Here is a 20,796-nt window from a genome sequence, read left to right as displayed (position 1 = left end):
CTCACTAGTCATGAGTTTTCCAAACTCTTCACACAAGGAAATGTTGGCCGATCCAAATACAATGTCATCAACATAAACTTGAACAAGAAGTATGTCATCATTAGATGCTTTAATAAATAAAGTAGTGTCGGTGGTACCCCTTTGAAATTGATTTTCCAGCAAGAAGGCACTAAGCCTTTCATACCAAGCTCTTGGAGCATGTCTAAGACCATAAAGAGCCTTAGTTAATTTGAAAACATGATTTGGAAACTCTTTTTGTTCAAAACCGGGGGGTTGTGCCACATACACTTCTCTATCAATAAAGCCATTAAGGAAAGCACACTTAACATCCATTTGAAACATTTTGAAACCTTTATGGGCGGCATAGGCAAGAAGCAATCTAATTGCTTCCATTCTAGCTACCGGAGCAAAAGATTCATCAAAATCTATACCCTCTTCTTGATCGTAACCTTGGGCCACTAATCTAGCCTTGTTACGAACAACTTGTCCATCCTCACCAAGTTTATTTTTAAATACCCACTTAGTACCAGTAACTTTCTTACCATCCGGATGAGGTACTAGTGTCCAAACCTCATTCTTGTCGAATTGAGCCAGCTCCTCTTGCATAGCCTTGACCCATGATGGATCTTCAAGAGCTTGTTTGACATTGTTGGGCTCCATTTGTGACAAGAGAGCAAAGTTGCTTGGTTCGGTTTGCCTTTTGGTAGAGGATCTTGTTGTTACACCATGAGAGGGATCACCAATGATGAAGTCATGAGGATAACCCCTCATAGACTTCCATTCTCTAGGTTTTCGGCCAGGTGTTGAACTTTGATGAACTTCTGATGGTCTCACTGTTTCAGTTTCTCGTGTCTGCTCAGGAGATAAATTGGAAGTTTCTCCTACAATCTGACGAGACAAAACCGGGCTGACAGATTCTTCAATTTGAACAGATTTGGGATTTTCTTTACTTGTTCCAGCCTCTTCACAATCTGAATCAATATCCTTCACAATACTGGGAATTAAGTTAGAATCACAAAAGGTAACATGTATGGATTCCTCTATTGTCCTATGCTCCTTGAGATAAACTCTATAGGCCTTGCTTGTGGTGGAATATCCAACAAACATTCCTTCATAGGATTTTGGATCAAACTTTCCAAGGTTTTCTTTATTATTAAGCACAAAACATTTGCATCCAAAAACATGAAAATACTTAAGATTTGGAGGGGTTCCTTTCCATAGCTCATAAGGTGTTTTCTTTAACCCTTTTCTAATGATTGTTCTATTCAAAATATAACATGCTGTGTTCACAGCTTCAGCCATAAGAATTTAGGAATTCATCTCACACAACATAGCCCTAGTCATTTCTTGAAGGCTTCTATTCCTTCTTTCAACCACTCCATTTTGTTGGGGGGTTCTAGGACATGAAAAATTGTGAGAGATCCCTAAGTCATTACAGAATTTTTCAAAATCTTGATTTTCAAATTCTCTTCCATGATCACTTCTTAAATGGGCAATTTTCAAATCCTTTTCATTTTGAATTTTCTTACAAAGGGTGGAAAAAGCATAAAAGGCATCATTCTTATGAGCAAGGAAAAGTACCCAACCAAATCTAGAGTAATCATCTACCACCACAAGACCATAATGTTTACCTCCTAAACTTTGAGTTCTAGTAGGACCAAAAAGATCAATATGTAACATTTCCAATGGCCGTTTGGTTGATATTCCATCTTTTGATTTAAAAGAGGATTTTACTTGTTTGCCCAATTGACAAGCGTCACAAGTAAGATCCTTATCAAACTTGATGTTTGGAATCCCTCTAACCAAATTTCTTTTAACTAGCTTAGAGATTTGATACATGCTAGCATGTCCCAACTTTCTATGCCAAAGCCATTTTTCAGATTCAAAAGATGTGAAGCATGTTACATTTTGTTCCTTTAAATCCTCAAGAGTTAATCCATACACATTGTTGCATCTTTTAGCTTCAAAAAGAACATTCCCAGTTTTTTCACACACAACTAAACAAACAGATTTCTTAAAAATAACTTCAAAACCCAAATCACAAAGTTGACTAACACTAAGCAAATTATGTTTCAAGCCATGTACAAGGAGAACATCATTTATACAAGAAGAAAAGTTTTTACCAACTTTCCCAACAGCCACAATTTTTCCTTTTGCATCATCACCGAAAGTGACAAGTCCTCCATCATAGTCATCAAGCTTTATGAAGAAGGTTGCCTTTCCGATCATATGCCTAGAGCATCCGCTGTCCATATACCACACATTTTCTTTCCTTTGGGATGCTAGGCACACCTACAAAACAATGCTTAAGTAACCTTAGGTATCCAAATCTTTTTGGATCCTTTTACGTTAAACCATCTTCTATGTCCTAAGCCATTGTAATCAAAAACAATTTTATAAACCTTGTTACCAACCATTCTTTCACCGAAAAAGCATTGAATGGGAAAGTGTCCATTCCGATTGCATAGTCTACAAAATCTTGGAGTTGCCTTTTTGTTAAAGTAGGTGGGATCTTGAAATCTTATGTCATTAGAAGATGAAGCAATATTTTCAAAATGTGAATTTTCAGATTTATGAAACCCCAACCCAGCCTTATCATAAAGAGGTTTTTGACTAGCCAAGATGTGATTTAAACTTTCAGAACTTTGTGTAAATTTGGCTAAGTCTTCCTCAAGTCTTTTAACCTTTTTAAGCAACTCTTCATTTTGTTTAAAACAGTCCACATATGCAAGAACACAATGGTTACTTTCACAGCTCCTAACTTGGGCTCTTAACTGCTTATTTTCTTCAACAAGATCACAAGCAGTTTCGGCCTCTCTCACTTTTTCTTTTAGAAAACTGTTTTCGGCCTTAAGAATGGTAATTTGCTGTTCAAGTTCTTGATTTTCCAGCAGAAAACATCTTATTTTTTCAGAAAGGTGGTCTATCATAAGATGGAGATCTTCAGTGTTAGGGTTATGAAAGACTACCTGATCTATGTGGTCTGCCATGAGACATGTTTGTGACTTGGTCTCGGTTTCTTCATCATCATCATCAGAATCATTCTCCAAGTCTTCCCATGTGGCCATCAGTCCTTTCTTCTTTCCTCTTTTTGGCTTTTCCTCCTTCTTCAGCTTGGGACAATCAGATTTGAAATGCCCCATTTCCTTGCAATTGTAGCAAGTTACCTTGCTGAGGTCTTTCTTCACTTTCCTTGTGCTGCTGCCTTTGCCTCTGAGCTTAGCCATTTTCCTGAATTTTTTTTGCAAATAAAACAAACTCATTTTCAGAAGAGTTATCACTGGATTCATCATCCAGGGGGTTAGTCACAGAAGAAAATGCAATTCCTTTCTTTTTTGTATCTTTTTTCAAATAGGTATTTTCAAAAGCAAGAAGATTTCCTCTCAAATCATCAAGTGTTATGGAGTCTAGGCTACTACTCTCAGAAATAATTAAAGCTTTAGTCTCCCACTCTTTTGTGAGACATCTCAACACTCTTCTCACTAGCACAGAATCAGAATGTGTAATTCCCAGAGCATCTAAGCCAACAATGATAGCATTGAAACGTTCAAAGAGTTCATCAATGGACTCTCCTTCCTTCATTGCAAACGTTTCATATTCTCTGTTTAGCATATCTGCCCGAGTCTTCTTGACAATGGTGGTTCCTTCATGGGTGATTTGCAATTTGTCCCAGATTTCCTTTGCCGTTGTGCATCTTGATACCCGTCGGTACTCCTCAAAGCTGATAGCACAATTGAGCAGATTTATTGCCTTGGCATTTAACTCCACCTTCTTCCTATCTTCCTCGGTCCATCTTGCTTCTGGTTTGATAGAAACAACTCCTTCTGCACTTGTGGTAGTTGGAAATTTAGGCCCTTCGAGGATAATCTTCCAAAGTCTGTAATCCACTGCTTGTACGAATATCTTCATCCTCTCCTTCCAATAGGTATAGTTTTTCCCATTGAAAAGAGGGGGTCTGTTGCTTGATTGTCCTTCAGTTAGATTATAAGACACCACATTTGCGCCACTGTTTTCTGCCATGAGGATCTTTACTCCAAGCTGCAAAGCTTGATCTCTTTGAGACCAAGCTCTGATACCAATTGATGGTTTCAGTGGCTAAGAGAAGGGGGGGGGGTTGAATCTTAGCCCCTTTTTCGCTTGCTAACACTTGCTGGATTCAGAGGAGACTTTTCTGTTTTTAGCTCGTCCCTAGCCACGAGACATTTTCATTTTGTCTCGTCACTTGGCACGAGACATTTTCGGTTTTTGCTCCTGTGCAATAGAAAACAGAAATGGAGTAGGAGAGGAAGAAAATTACACCAAGATATATCCTGGTTCGGCTGCTAAGTGCAGTGCAGCCTACATCCAGTCTCCATCACAACAATGATGGAATTTCACTATAATCAACAGATTACAACTTGTAAAGTGCTAACCCAACTTACAAGGGGATTCCCACAGAATCATGAAACACAACATAGATGAACAAAGGAACTCTAAGACACCTATGGCTTTTTCTTTTAATTTTGCACTCTCTGCCTCTTTCCGCTCTATGGCTTTTTCATTACAAACCTCACTGTTTGCCTTTTACCATGAGACTCAAGACATGACAAAATTAAACAGAAAAATACAAAACTGAATACATTGAAGGAGAAGAGAAAACTGTTAGCTCAGGTAGCTCTGAGAACTCTGTGCCTTGCACTCTCAATTTTTCTCCTTGCTTCAAACAGTGGCTGTCCACCCTTAATATAGAAGAGGGGAGCCTCCACTTATTGAAGCCAAAACTGAACCAACTTCTTCTTCCTTCAACAAAACCGGTTCGGCCACATAGAGAGAGAAGAGATAACCATGCATTAACCAACATGCAATTACCTCTAGTCCTTTCTTGATCATCACCCTTCATCAATCCGAGCTCTCCATCCTTGGCTTGCTCTCCAAGATGGAATTCTGGCCCTTGATGCTTCATGATGATGATGACTTCATCTGCTTCAATCTCTGCCTTCAACCATCACTTCGCCACTCTAGCTACTTCCTGTGGTGGTTGAGCAGAATCGAAGACAAGCCATGCTTCAAGAATCTCCTCTAGCTGGCCGAATCTTCTTCTTCCATTTTGAGCATGAAAGACTCAAGATAACCTCACCAAATCTAACCACATTTGGTGAATATCTTAGCCACAGCTCATTTTTATTTTAGTATGTTTTCTTGCCATCATTGTGATGGTCTTTAGGCTTGCTTTCTCTTCATCTCGGTAGCTTACTTTTGCTTCCATGGCTGCCAATATTTTCTGAGTAAAGACCGAAGAGAGAAAGAGTTGTGAGAGAGAAGAAAGAGAAAATATTCAATGGGTTTGAACAATAATCAATGAACAAAGAGAGAGAATGTAAAAGTTAATTCAAGTTTCCCACTTCCCTTTGTTGAGTAGCGTGTAGTGTCATAATAGCTATCAAATCAATCTTCTCTCTTTTTCTTATGTTTCCAATGTATTAATTAAATTTGAAATCCTTCAAAATAATGAAGTGGAATCCGTTGAAAGCATTTAGGCATTTCATTTGCTTCATGGATTCGAATAAGGCATGGAAACATTCATCAACATTGGGCTTGGTAGCAACAATATTTGATCTTGGCCCATTAATGACATTTGCTTTCCTGATAAAATTTGGAACATGCATAAAGCAAGTGGAAAGCATGTAACCCACTTGGGCTTAGATCAGAAAATTATTTGGGCCCAAGTAACATTAAAACAGCCACATTTATTTTTGTTATTAAAACCAAGGCTGAGTGTAAATTGGGCTTAGCACAATACATTTATTTCCGGCCCATGATTAAACCTGCAGCAAAATTATAATCATCAATGTATTGAATAAAAATTCAGATTAAATAATTTTGCAATTAATTAATTTTAATAATGTTTAGTCATCACACATATTAATTTAGAGTTTTCCAAACTCATCAACATTGAATCCTATAAATACAGCTTTTATAGAAATATAATATTCTTATATTAAAATTTTTGAAAATTCTCTATAATTCTCTTAGAGTATTGCATTGAGGGAAGTCATATTTTTCTGACTAGTTCAATTATATTTAGGGGTGGCAATGAGGCGGGTACGGATGGATTTTTGCCCTACCCAATTCCACCCCACCTTACAATAGCCCGCATTGAATCTATCCCACTTCTATTCGCGTAGTAAAATACTAAACCCTAACCCGCTTCTGTGAGTACCTGTCACGTCCCTATAATTATTAAAATCTAACAAATAAAATTAAATTTTAAAATTTATATAACCATAATTACATACATAACATAAATTAAAGTAAAAATTTAAATATAATATAATATTATTGAGTATTTTACTAATTATTTTATATATATTATATATATTTGAGTGGGTAGAGACGAGTTTAACCTAAACCTGACCCCGTCCCATCCCACCAAAAAAATTCGTCCTGTTAAAATCCGCTCCGGTGCGAGAGCGGGTAATTATCCATTCCGAATAGATAAAAACAAAATGAATACGTATGAGTTCGAGTAGTATTATCACCCTTAATTACATTCTAGTCTTACCATATACAGGACTACATTACAATTCGAACAATAAAGAGTAAAGATGTCGAAAAAGAAATGAATGTGGATTGTGGAGCATAGTCAAGACTGATTTTAGTTTAATTACCCTAAAATAAAGTCATAGGATCTTATTAATCTAGAGTTGGATAAGAATGTAAAAAATATAACGTGGGTATAGGTCGAAATAAATCCAACTCGACATATATATAACAAAAATTTCATTCCATGATTATTACAAAATTTCAACCAGATGTTATTTCGGTTCTCAAAAACCTTGACATATATAATTTTACAAAGTAAAGACACAGAACAGAGCACACGTATTTTACAAAGTATAAGCTAAGTCAAAATATATAATTTTGGATCTAGTCCGTGATTTGTAGGCATGAATTAATTAATTAGTTAGTGCGTGGAGTGTCCAAAGTATTTGCTACATCAATGACGAATCGATATTGAACATCATTGTTGACAAGTCTACCCATAGCAGTGTTCACATAATCCATGGGAATAACTTCCACATCTGCACTAATATTGTGCTTTGCCGCAAATTCAATCATCTCTTGTGTCTCTCTCATTCCTCCACCTGCACTCCCACTTATTGACTTCCTCCCTATTAAATAAAAACAAATACTAATTATTATTATTATTACAGATACTAGCTAGCTAGGTATAGCAAGGCTTACCCATAATGAGTGGCAGAGACGGTAATTCAGGAGATGAGGCTGCAGGTGCACCCACCAATACCAAATTGCCTCCTGTCTTCAATAAACCAACTAAAGGGTCCACAGAATGAGGTGCTGAAACCGTGTCAATGATCCCATCCATTGTCCCGCTCGCATCCTAATTAAGATTCAATTTAATAAAATCATATTGATCAATAAATTAAGAAATAAAGTTGTGCTACTTTAATTTTACTTGCAATTGTTGTTGCTGATGACTAAGCAAGAAGGCATCCACACCAAGACGCTTAATCGCTTCCTCCTTCTTCCGGGAAGAAGTGCTTATAACAGTGACCTTCATACCAAAAGCCTTGGCAAACTTAACAGCCAGATGGCCGAGCCCACCAAGGCCCACCACACCCAAGTGCTGACCGGGCCTGCAGAGCCCGTGGTGCAACATGGGGCTGTAAACAGTGATTCCAGCACACAACAAAGGGGCTGTGGCATGCAGAGGCATAGATTCGGGAATTGTGACGGCAAAGTGCTCATCAACAACAAAATTATCAGAGAAGCCTCCATAGGTTATTGATCCATCATGGTAGTGTGAGCTAGAGGTTAGAATCATTTTGGGGCAGTAAGTTTCCAAGCCCTGTGTGCAGTTGGAACACGTGCCGCACGTGCCCACAATGCCACCCACTCCAGCCACGTCACCAACCCTGAATTTTGTAACTCGTCTTCCCACCTTTGTCACTTCCCCCACAATCTCATGCCTGAATAATAATACAGTAAATTACGACTATATGTTATAAAAAGTAAATAATATTTTTTTGGTATTAAAGGCTTACATACCCGGGGACTAAGGGATAGATGCTTATGCCATGATCATTCTTCAGCATATGAAAATCGGAGTGGCAAATCCCGCAGTAGAGTATCTTAATGGTGATATCTGTATCACCATTTGCCCTTGAACAAAACAATTTCAGATCAGAAAATTAAAGTCCATGTGACAATTATATTTTCAATGTTAGGTAGGTGGATACCGTCTGGTGAAATGTAAAGGGGAGAGAATTCCCGATGAATCTCTTGCAGCCCATCCATAGGCACGCATTGCTTCCTTTTCTTCTGTTAAACCTTCTTGGGACATTTCTAATAACACGTAATGTATTGAATTAGTTAGTACGTAGAACAGAGTAGAGCATGTTATATATATGTATTGGTGGGGTCTTGACGTTTAGAGCAAGAAAACTGCACAGGGAAACAGTATTATCGCCACGGACGGCGTTTACCGTTGAGCGTTTACGTTTCAACGAGGAGCTTCAATTCTTGATTTTTCTACTTTGACTATGCACACTAAAAGTCTAAAATGTCACAAATTAGAATCAGGCGTTTAAAGAAGATAAATATTTATTTTTTATCACATAATTTTTTATTAAAAATAAATCGTACATTTAAAAAGCATAACTCTGAAAGCAAATTACTAGTCTGCTCGGTAATAGCATTATCGGTTGAGGCTTGGCAGTGAAGATATCTGAATGTTGATGCAGTAGCAGGCACGGTATGTAGCTGCCTACCATAATCTTTTTTCTATTTTTTACGTCTATATTTTATTCTATTTTGTTTTTGACATTCAGTCAATCTCATTTTTCAGATCAGAAGTGAAAGCATTTGACGAACCTTAATACTTGGCGTAGGGAAACTAGGCCTCTGGATTTTGTCTCTGACATTCCATTGGCTTTAAGCCTTTAATGGATTAATTAAATCAATAAATTACTACATATAGTAATAGAAAAAAGGAAATCCATAAAAGTTAGATAGACCTGAAGAATATGGCCGGTCAACGGTAATTTTTTCAGGGCATGGTCACCAAAAAATTAATAATTTTGTAATTAATTTTAATTTTTTAATTGAATTTAATTAATTTGTATTTCGAAGATATATTTTAAAAATATAATAACAGAAATTTTTTAATATTTGTCATATATTTAATGTACTAAAAATATAAAAATATTTACTTTTTTAATAACTTATAAATTTTTTTTTTAATAATATTCCTACTTTATGTTTTTAGATAGGGATGCACATGGATCGGTTAAAGCTGGGTTGGCTTTGATTCATATCCGTTCCTAAATAATAACCGGGACTATTTTGAGATCTTTACTCGACTCTAGATTTGATAAAATCACATTATCTTTTAGTTACACTGAAATTGGATCTAAATCGAATAAAATTCGGGTCTTGATAAATTTTATACTAACAAATTATTATGATTTATAAAGAAAAAAAAAATTTACTTACTATTGAGAAGTTGATATTCATATTAGAATTTAAATTTATCCAAAAATTCTAATTTTATAGTTTTTTTTATCTATTTCTAATTTAATAAATTTGATTAAAAATAAATTAGTAAAATTGAAATTAATTTAAAAAATATATACTTTTTTATAGTGCATCACAACACCATTACCAAAATTTGAATCCTACAACTTTTAAACCTCTAAATATTTGAAAACAATTATTTTATAAGATTGCAATATTCACATAATAATTAGAATCTAATAATAATAATTTAAAATTTTATAATAATAATAATAATAATAATAATAAAGTCAATTACACACCAAAATGTATATTTAAACTCTCATAAAAACAAAGTGCATATTTTTTTTATGTGAGTTCAATGGACTTGGTCCGAGTGACATAATTTCAATCCAAACTCGATTTAATAAATTAGTCAGGTCATTTATTGAAATCTCGAGTCTAACCGAATCGCAACGAAATTAGACCAAATTAATCGTAAAATAGTCTGATCTAGACCAGATCTTTGAGTCCAACCAGGTCATGAGCATCCTACTTTTTTTTTTATCAAAGATAGAAGACTCGAACCCGCAACCTCTTAATTGAGTATGGGGAGACTATGCCATTTGAGCTATAACTCATTGGCATGAGCATCCTACTTTTAGGATATAAGTTAGCAAAATTTTTAACAGAAATATTTGATAACGAAAAAATTAACAAAAAATAATTAGAACTTGTCTTACTTAATATTCATTAATTATTACAATAATTAATGAATATCAAATAAGACAAATCATCAACTATTTTTTTTATCTCTTTAATGTTATCAAATCCTTAAATAATTATAAAAATGTTTAATAATAAAAAAATTAATTAAAAGTAATAAAATAAATTCGGTGTGTTTTTTTTCTCCCTATAATATTACCGAATAATTAAGCGGATATGAATGTGCTTGATGGAGGTAATTTTTGGTCAAGTTTCATCTTGGGTTTACCTAAATTCATCATTGTTTCTACTTGGAGAAGTGATATAAAGTATGAATAATATAAGTTGAATATTTATAATAAAGTATTCTAATTATTAACAGATAAGAAGGAATAGTAACCCATTGAAGTAAAGGAAGATGAAATTTAGCTTGGCTTGGTTGAAGAAGTAGAAGACGGTAGGTGGGTGAAACGTAACGCTTGGGGTTCCATTATAGCATGGTTTTTGGTTTGGTCTCACGGGAATCCGGCCACCCTCTCTCACGTGTTTCTCTCTCTGCTATACACGTGGTCGGTGCGTGCTTCCAAGAACTCCCTAACTTGCTAATAATTGACTCAAATTAATATTACTATTGTTCTACACACACATACATAAACATAAGTAGTCCCTTTTGGACGGCAATCAGAGAAACTTAGCTTGTGATAATACATGCATATAGAATCCATGCTGCTATAACAAGACAAACAAATAAAATAATCAAATCAAGTGGTTGATCGATCATGACCGTTAAAAGTATCCTCTTATAGAATAATGGATTACATTATTGTATGAAATACATACATACAATGTCAAGTAAATAGAACGGATTACATGGGGACAAAACCGCTTTATCCTTAAAATGATCCCATATATATGAGATTTGAAAAACTAAAGGCTCTATCTTAACAAAGACAACATTGTACAACGGATCATAAAGTAACAACAATGCTTGTTTGGATATGTAGACTACTCAGCTTTTTCCAGGAAAACGAGTAATTAAATTATGCTTTTCATATTTTAGTCACACAGTCACACTGGATCGGAAATTATTAATTCTCCTCACCGAATAAATTTAACAAGTAACCGTAAACAATTGCATGTGGATTAATAACTAGTTGAGCTTGAGAAATGTATAAAATAAAAGAGCAGACGTCATGTTACCAAGTTTACGTATTTGAGGCAGGTTCCTAAGCCAAAAATGTTGTTCAATTAAGTTGCAAAGCATCGCCGCTGGGGCCATATCCGTATGTATCGTCGATTGATGATGAATCAGTGGCAGTGCTGCCCCAAAAGCTATCAGTTCTCTGCAATCACTAACTAGCTCTCTCTTTCTTTAATTTCTTTTGGGAGTATAAACCACCATAAGTAACTAGAGTTAATAATCAATATGTAATGTGATATAATAATATAATTAAGGGTTAAGTACTGAAATCGTCCACAAGGTAAGTGGCGAAAATCAAATTCGTCCCCGACCTTTTTTTGTTATTAAAATCATCCCGAACGTTCAGAAACACTTTAAAATCATCCTTTCCCAAATTTTTGGACCAAAATACCCTCATCATCATCATTCTCCTCTTCACCTTCACCACCACTACCACCACCACCACCACAGACACAAACACAAACACAAACACCAACACCTTAACCCCACTCCGGTAATCCCCCACCCCTCACCCACTCCCTCACCGTAAACCCCCAACCCTCACCCCCTCCACCCCCTCATCCCCCACCTCTCACCCCCTCACTGTAACCCTCCACCCCTACCCCTCACCGCCTCCCCCTCACTGTAATCCTCCACCCCCTCACCCCTACCCCTCATCCACTCCCTTACCCTCTCACTGTAACCCTCCACCCCCTCACCCCCTATCTCTCACCGCCTCCCCTTCACCCACTCCCTCACCCCCTCACTGTAATCCTCCACCCCCTCACCCACTCCCTCATCCCTTCACTGTAACCCCCATCCCTCACTCCTACCCCTCACCACCTCCCCCTCACCCACTCCCTCACCCCCTCACTGTAATACCTCCTCCCCCACCCCCTTTCTCATGCCCCTCTCTTCATGTTCATCATCATCATCATCATCAACAGAAAATTCAAACATGCACAACAAATTTTATAAAAAATTCAGTCCACAGATTCAACAAATTCAGTTCACAGAAGAAAAAGAAAAAAAAGAAGAAGAAGCGGTGGTGCGGTGCGGTGCGGGGGGTTGGACCCACGGTGCGGCAGGAGGGTTGGACGCGGAGCGGCGGCGGGTTGGACGCAGGGGCGGCGGCGGTGAGGGGGTGAGGCGGCGGCGGTGAAGGGGTGAGGGGGCGACGGTGAAGGGGGTGAGGGAGTGGGAACTGATGATGATGATGATGATGATGGGATGGGATGGGATGGAATTTGGGGGTGGGTGTAGGAGGAAGGGAAATTGGGGGGTTGGGGGGGGGAGAGAAGCGAAGAGATGCTGATGGGTGAGGGTGGGGGTAGGGCTTTTTTTTTTATTAATAGTCAAGGGTATTTTTGTCCAAAAATTTGGGAAAGGATGATTTTAAAGTGTTTCTGAACGTTCGGGATGATTTTAATAGCAAAAAAACATCGGGGACGAATTTGATTTTCGCCACTTACCTTAGGGACGATTTCAATACTTAACCCTATAATTGATGGCTTAACAAGTAAATGGGGTTGTGGAAAGAAAAGTGAAGTTAATGAATCTTTTGGTGGAAAAGGGACGTTTCAAAGAAGGAAATAGACAAGGTGTTGGCAGTAGTGCCTGTATTATGTTGCTGCTGCTGCCTCTATTTGTTTCTGTCTTCCTACTTCTTCAATTCCCTTCATCACTTTTTTTCCCCCTCCTACTCCTACTCCTACTACTTCTTCTACTATCCTCCATCTCTACCTCTACCTACCTATCACCTACTTACTACTGCTACGTACTACCGTTTCTTGCTATAGCTGCTGCTTCTCTTCTCTTATTAATTGAACTGAACCCTATATTCTATTACTATATTTAATAAAGCTATAGTTGATGTACCACATCATCTCAATAATAATCTATTTTTTCATGCTAAGATATTATAATTTATCAAAGTTTAATAACTTTCATAAATTATTAAGTGTTTCATCTTCCAAAAAATGATTTCGAAGACAAACATATTAATCCAAGGGGGCAATTTGTTAGTCGAAAATATTTTTCGACTAAGATGAGCTAAATCGAAATATTGGAGAAATGATTGGGATGGAAGCAGATGTCAAAAAGGTACACGCACTACAAGAATTTTGTTTATTTGTGGAGGTTTTTTTTTTCTATTTGTGGAGGTTTATAACCCCCATTGAATGGTTTTTGGGGGGTTTCTAAAACCCCCAAAATTTGAGGTGCCACGAGATCTTTTGTGGGGGTTTTTATAAACCTCTACTATCTATTCAGTGGGGGGTTTTGTGTGTGTTTGGTGGAGGTTTTATAGTGGACTTTTGTGGGGGTTATAAAACACTTTTGTGGCAGTTTAAAATCCCCACAAATTGATTTTCTAGTTTAACAAAAATTACCTATTTTGTGGGATTTTTAAACTTCCACAAACCTTTTAATTATTTATTTATTTTTAATTTTAAAACATTTATTAATTCCATCTCATTTACACACTACTCAAATAAAAAATTATTTTTTAATATTAAAATTTAAAAACTAAATCTTTTATAGCACAATAATTTCTCAATGACACTAAAAAAATAATAATTCCTCAATTTAAGACAATGTAACTATATATAAAAGTTCTTAATGTCAATAGTTCTAAATATAATTACATATAATATTGTTCTACATAACTATTATTATTTTTCATTAAAAAATAAAATAGAACAACTTCAATGTTTCAATATCATCTAACTACATAATTGCAATAACAGAACCAGTAATGCACATGTCCATGGAGTTCTCCACACACATGATTGTCACGCAGTGTAACTGAATAGCATGACCCTGCAGATTATAAAATGTTGATCACCATATATAGCCTTACTAAAGTGTTTACAGTAATTTATTTTTCAAAGTAAGAAAGAAAAACAAAGTATAGACAAGCATAGGAAAAACAAACAAAAGGGAAAAAAATGCACAATGTTGGTTGAATGATGAATGCATACCACACTTCTCGCAGTGGAAATAATTCTCTTGACCACCAACCCTGTTTCCAAATTAGATCATAAAAAGTTAGCTTGTATGTCATAAACTCAGGTGACATAAGAGATGGATCTACTCAAACACAGCTAAGTGAACCACACCTACAGATTCCGCAATCATCACAATGAAACTGTTGTTTTCCTATCTGCAGATTGATTAAAAAAACATTCAGCATCATTGAGAAAGCAAGAATATTAACAATCCCAAGCTGGAATCATGCATCAAATTCAGTCTAGTCCATCTCCAAGAAATAAGTTGGAAGAAAAATACTTATCGGCTGCTTAGTGTCACAAACTGCACAAACAACCTGAAACACTTCAGAAACTGAAAATATATATATATATATATATGAGACTTCTAACATGATAAACTATAAATCTATAATAGACTTCTAACATATTTAAACCAAAATAGGATATAATTATTATCTTACCTCAACAAGTGCTTGTTCAAAAGCAATAGCAAGAAACTGGTGAGAGAAAAATCAGTACCCACTTCAATTATAATTATTATCTGTCAAGAAATTGAAGGATAATATGATCCATTAAATTAAACAATAAAAGAAGACACTAAAACAGGAATAAGAGGATAGGAAATAAGGTAGAAGAAGAAGGGCTTTAATTAACTAAGTAATTGTACTTGTACTAAGCATAAACAGAAGGTAGCTATTGATTATATATAGGTAGGTTGTAGATCGATAACTAATACACGTACTTGCTAGGAAACAAGACATGCATAAGGAGCAGTGGTTTTTATTATTATTATTATTATTATTATTATTATTATTATTATTATTATTATTATTATTATCTCTTTCTGTTGACACTGATAAAGTAGAGTCTAATCTTTTCTGCTAGTGAATGTCATTTAAAGCAAGCAAACTAAAATTATGGTTTATCCTGTCTACTATTATACTACTCACTACACTAGATGTACTGTGAGCATATGGCGAGAAGTAAGAAAGAGGGAATAGCTCTATTCTATTCTGATCCAAATTAAAACTAAAAATAAAGGATCATGTAGCAGAAAGAGTACTTTTTATTTTTTGTACAAGTGAATAGAAGAAGCAAAATCTTGAACCAAAGTAAATGTGCAAAAGTATCATAAAACAGCAAATCCAAGATAAGGAAATTCTTTACATTTTCCTACCAGCATCATAAAAATTGAACATGTATTTATTTAAAATTTTATATATTCTAATAATAATACTAAAATACATATACTGTGACCAATTAGCATAGAAGAAAAAAAATAAGTTCAATAAATTGTACTGACAACCACCTGCATGATGGATCACGGCATGCATAGGCAGATGGTGCAAATATAGCAAACGGAATAGAGAAGAATTCATTGTATATGAAGCCAGTGTAGATTGAGAAGATTTCCATCATCACAATAACATAGCGTTCACCAAATGCCATTTGCATGATGTTTCCAAGTTTCTGCCGTTGACATCAACAAGAAAAAATTAATGCAAGCATGGAAAATGAGGACGAGGAAGCAATCATCATGAATACAAAAATCGATGAGTTGAGTACCTGACTCGAATACTTTTTCTCTCTGATTACGAGGTACAAAGAAGCCAGCAATATGCATATGCCATGGCCCCAATCACCAAACATGATAGCGAAAAGGAACGGAAAGGTGATGATTGTGTATACACCGGGATTTGCCTCCTGGCACTTGGCAACTCTGTCAGGTATTAGCAACTGGTGATTTTAGTTCCATGACTATCAATACATCAGGAGGCAAATAAGCAAATAAAGAAAGTAGTAGCAATAGACCAGAAAATTTATCGATACAAAGTTATTATTAGAAGTGCTGGTTTGATCAATATAAAGCTCATTGGAAAGGATATGCTAAGCCCTGTGTAACTCACCCATAAGCATCTACAATTTATTGAAAAGAAGAAGTAAATTTGTTTGTGTAAAAATAGGTCGACGGTGATTCCTTGGTATGGAGAACCTGAAATATGGCTCCAACCTAGGAGTTACAATCCCTAGTTCAAGAGCAAATGTAAAGTTGCAATCCATATAAGCTTATGCACTTTATATCAGAATTAAATTCCTAGTTCAAGAGCAAACCTGACTTGTCGCAAAAACAGGACACCAACCTTCTGCAAGGAGACATTTTCTCGTCACATTAAAGCTAAGCATATTTAGGGTGTGATAAATGGCTTTTTCCCTCCTCAACTATCAATTAAAACATAATAAAGGAAATATCAGCGTCGGAATGAAAATTAATTAAACGCAGAAGCTTGGTACTTCGCAGCAAAACTGAAAGCAGAAAAAATACTAGTTTATGTGTCTTTTTCAGCAGAGATAATATCATCGGAAATACTAAAACAAAGCTGTTAGCAAACCAGAAGGCTCCACTGCTCATACTGATGTCCAATAGACTAAGGTGTTCCAATGAAGCAATCCTACATCGATGGTAGTCTTCAACTCTGAAAGTTTTCCTGACACCTGACAAGTTTGTAATGTACAATAATTATTATAAGTGGCTTATCCACTGTCAGGCTATGAAGAGCATGAACGAATTTCATAAGTCAATTTTCTCTAACAAATACGCAACTTGGCAATAAGTAATGTACCTCTCTTATCATATGAAATTGTTTCCCCAAGTCATCTGAGAAAGGATAGCGATTTGCTCCAAAAGCATCACATATTTTCAGAATTTTACTTTTAACTCTCTCCCCAAAATAAAATACAACAAATACATTTTTATCAACCTGTAAGATTACAGTCAAGATTTTATTATCTAACTCCGATTAAGAAAGTAGAAAGAACCAATGACAATATAAGAATGAATTGCCCAAATCAGAAGAAGGAAAAGATAATATCAGATAGAAATATACCAAAATCTTGAGCATTATAGTGGTAAAGGATAAAAGGAAGACGTGTAATAATGCTCTTGCGTGCAAACTATATATTTGAACTTCTACAGGAGACTATAGATTTAAACTTAATATTTTAGAATAACCTTCTCTCCTGATATTGGATCGAGCACAGGTTTATCAATCACGGCTTGCTTCATAAATACATTCCCCCTTGTAGCACGAAACAAGATTCTTTCAAAAGAAATTGATTTTTCTCTCGGAACAAGACCACTGATAAAACCCAGCTTAACCTGCTTAGCCGAAAACGCTGTTGTCTCCTACAGAACATAATTTTTCAAGTGTCACCAGCAAGAGAATTAGAACAGAACACGAAAGTAATAATCTGAATATGTAAAGGTATATAGGATACTTGTTCTAGTAATAATGGGCTGTCAATCGACCCTTTAACAGTTGTTTGGACATCATGCTCCCTCTGCTGAGCTACAGCACTGTTTTGAGCTGAAGAGAAAAATTCACCAACCTGAAATGATAAACAAAAATACAGTCCTGCTTTTGCTATCAGTAGCCTTATTCAACCTAGGATAAAAAAGAGCCTAAGCATAATGTTTCCATCTATACTTACAATATGCATATAATTCAAAAACAGAAGAACCTATCAAATTTGGTGATGGCAATTTGTAGCTATTATTGTTGTACTTAGCAACCCTTACCTTCTCCAAAACAAGCTTATATTCTACCAGCTCGTTGTAGGTGTGTTGTAACTTCTCATTATTTGCCTTATTCTCAAGCAGATCAGCTTCAAGTTCTTTAAGTTTAACCTAGCCTTGAAGAGAAGTTTCATTACATGGAATACATTTCTTAAACAGAAAATTAAAGTGAGTGGAAAAAGTTTCAGAGCACATAACAACCTCCAAATGATCGATCAATACAACAAGGTTACACAGTCAGTAGCAGCAAATTTATGCAGATACTTATTTGCAAGACAATTACCTTAGAAATTGACATATGTAAGATTTTGAGCTATATGACAGACAACAAACCTATTCTTTCATGGATGACTTTCTCCAAAGCCTCCAGCTCAATCAACCTCCTCTGTGGCTTTAATTTTGAGCTACTTGAATGTTTAGGAAGTTAGATTCTAAACTTTACAGGAAGCACAAAAAAACAAAGAGACATGAGTGATAGATAATTAGAAATTTAAAAAACCTAAATTGAGGGAAAATGTTGAAAGATGTAAAAAGACCTAATGTAGTGCTGGTGGATGGACTTGGCTATACCAGACTTGAAGACGAGAATATGGAGGCGGCGCTCGAGCCAATTTGAGATTTAACAAACACCATGCAACATAGTTGTTTCTAAATAAAATCAATTTATTAATTATGTTATTAATCAGATCTGAATTCTAAACTCATGTGGCTGCCTTGTTCATTGATACTGAAAATGTATTTTTGAGCTTCAAAGATAATCTGCTATGGTCTTCTCAAATTTTTACTAAACCTGGTCCAAAAATATATCACTGTCATCTTAAATTTCAATTTGATATAGATGTCAAGTTTCCCTCACTGTATATATGTACCATTGAAATATATAAGATTAGAAAAAATATTCAGTGTTATGTAAGGACATGAAGGTTGTCTAAATCTACTTTTTACTAACTTAAGCTGACTATTAAAGGCTCAAAAGTTTTAACTAAAAGATGTTATGACAAAATAAACACTAATACACTAAACACTCAGAATGATTGAACAACTCTCTTAAAAGTTATTACAATTTTCTTTTTCTCAACGTGTGTTATTTGAATAAAGATTTTCATTCTAGACCACTGGAGATATAGAAGCAGAGAAAAGTTTTTTTTTTTATATAATTCATCAACACCTTTTCCTTCTAAGAACTTCAAGAACAGATTGTGCTGTGCAATAAGCTATAGCCTGAATAGTGATCATTGGATTCACACCCAATGCTGTAGGGAACACACTTGAATCTCAATTTATCAGTATCACGAAATATTAGTATCAAAATAAAAGAGTATCACGAAATCAAAATTCAAAAATTAGCAAATTAATTTATCAGAATTTCAATTAAGAGAATAAACAATTCATCAAACACTTGGAATGCTTTATAATTTGAAACGATGTTATATCACATAGCAAAGCATTCAGAATTTGTGGATGAAAAACAACAAAAACGAATAAAAAGGAAAAAGAGAAGGAGAACCAGAAACTGAGAACGAGTGGAAAGAAGAGCGTACACAAGGGATAGAATGCCGATGGAGAACATAAGCGTCATTGGTGGAGGAGAGTTGACCGAAGAGGTACTTTCTCTCGATCTCAAAGGCTTGGGCGTCGCGATTAGATTTGGAAACGCGTAGGTGAAAGAGATGCCTTGACTCGATCTCAATGGCTTTATGGCAGAAGCAGAAAGGAGATGAACTCTAGCGGCGGCCATGGCGGCGGAGGCGGCGGCGGAGGCAGCGGCGGAGATGTCTATCACAAGCTTAGGGTTTCGATGAGCTCTGACTCTTTAGTTCTCTGTTCGAGTGTTCTCATGGATATTGAAAGAGTTTTAATTACTTGATAATTATAACGGTGGAGTTTCATTTTTAATCTGTGGGAGTTTATTAAAATGTCACAAATAAAATATATTGTGGAGGTTTTTAAAAACCCCCTTTAAAAAACACCCACAAATATATATAAATCTTGTAGTGACGTGCAGGCATTAGTTAGAAGTTACTCGACACAAACTCGATTTTGGACACCTTATTAAATCGAGCGGGACTAGTCAAACAAGTATTCGAATGAGAAATCGAATAGTTGCTCGAATAGTGAATCGAACGGTTACATGAGTGGAGAAGTTGAGGACTTTCAGTATGTGAGGAATTTATGGGTAACGTTTATTAGCAAAAGCGCGGGAACAATTACTTGAGAGTGCGCATACAAGACAACACCTTGTAATTAATAATCGGTTACAGAAGTAAACTATAAATATTAGAAAGTTTTAGGGAATAAAGTTGGAACTTTGCTTCAGAAATTACTTACGCACACTCATATCTCAAGGACTTTCTGAGTCTGCCTCGAGTCAATTTTCTGTAGGGTTCCTTCCACATGTCTTTATTTTCTATTTAAATTCCCTGTAAACTTTATTCTTCAAGCAAATTTATGTTTCAAGCAATGTTTAATTTTCGAATTTAATTTAAATTTCAGTATCTTTAATTTTCATGTCCAAAGTCCTTTGACTTAGTCGAAGGCACCTTTATTGCTTTCTTTAAATTTTACCGCAACCTTTTTTCGATTTTAGCTAATTTACTTTTCAAATGCTTTATTTTTCACTTTTTTTATTCTTTTACAAATTTTGATTTACTCTTTACTCTAATACTCGTCTAATTCGAGAGACTTTGATGCACTTATAGAAAATTAGTACCTGCAAAAGAGGAATAAGTTTCGCTCTCAGACCATTAGAATCGAACTACCATTGATTTGCTAAAAATCGACAAAATAATAATAATTTAGATTAAATGAATAAATTATTTATTAAATATAATTTTTTATTATTTATAAAAAAT

The 20,796-nt window shown here is 35.4% G+C and overlaps 1 protein-coding gene, 1 long non-coding RNA gene and 1 pseudogene across 2 annotated transcripts; all 3 read right to left on the bottom strand.

Annotated features, from left to right (window-relative positions):
- Window positions 1-6,744: 6,744 nt before the first annotated feature.
- LOC112785061 (probable mannitol dehydrogenase) lies at window positions 6,745-8,844 on the bottom strand. The gene is made up of 5 exons (XM_025828468.3): window positions 8,241-8,844; window positions 8,050-8,163; window positions 7,457-7,970; window positions 7,225-7,381; window positions 6,745-7,151 (listed from the first exon to the last, which is right to left on the bottom strand). The coding sequence occupies exons 1-5, from the start codon at window positions 8,342-8,344 to the stop codon at window positions 6,940-6,942; spliced, it is 1,101 nt and encodes a 366-aa protein (XP_025684253.1). The 5' UTR covers window positions 8,345-8,844; the 3' UTR covers window positions 6,745-6,939.
- A 5,303-nt stretch (window positions 8,845-14,147) lies between these two features.
- LOC140182757 (uncharacterized) lies at window positions 14,148-14,597 on the bottom strand. Its single transcript, XR_011878853.1, has 3 exons — window positions 14,500-14,597; window positions 14,362-14,402; window positions 14,148-14,200 (listed from the first exon to the last, which is right to left on the bottom strand). It is a non-coding gene; the product is annotated as an uncharacterized lncRNA (long non-coding RNA).
- A 936-nt stretch (window positions 14,598-15,533) lies between these two features.
- On the bottom strand, window positions 15,534-18,577 carry LOC112785611 (V-type proton ATPase subunit a3-like; annotated as a pseudogene).
- Between the last annotated feature and the right edge of the window lie 2,219 nt (window positions 18,578-20,796).

The sequence above is a fragment of the Arachis hypogaea genome, chromosome 20 (genome assembly GCF_003086295.3).
Source record: "Arachis hypogaea cultivar Tifrunner chromosome 20, arahy.Tifrunner.gnm2.J5K5, whole genome shotgun sequence".
Taxonomy (NCBI): Eukaryota; Viridiplantae; Streptophyta; class Magnoliopsida; order Fabales; family Fabaceae; genus Arachis; species Arachis hypogaea.
The sequence above is the reverse complement of the archived record's forward strand: the minus strand, read 5'-3'. Positions and strand labels throughout refer to the sequence as shown.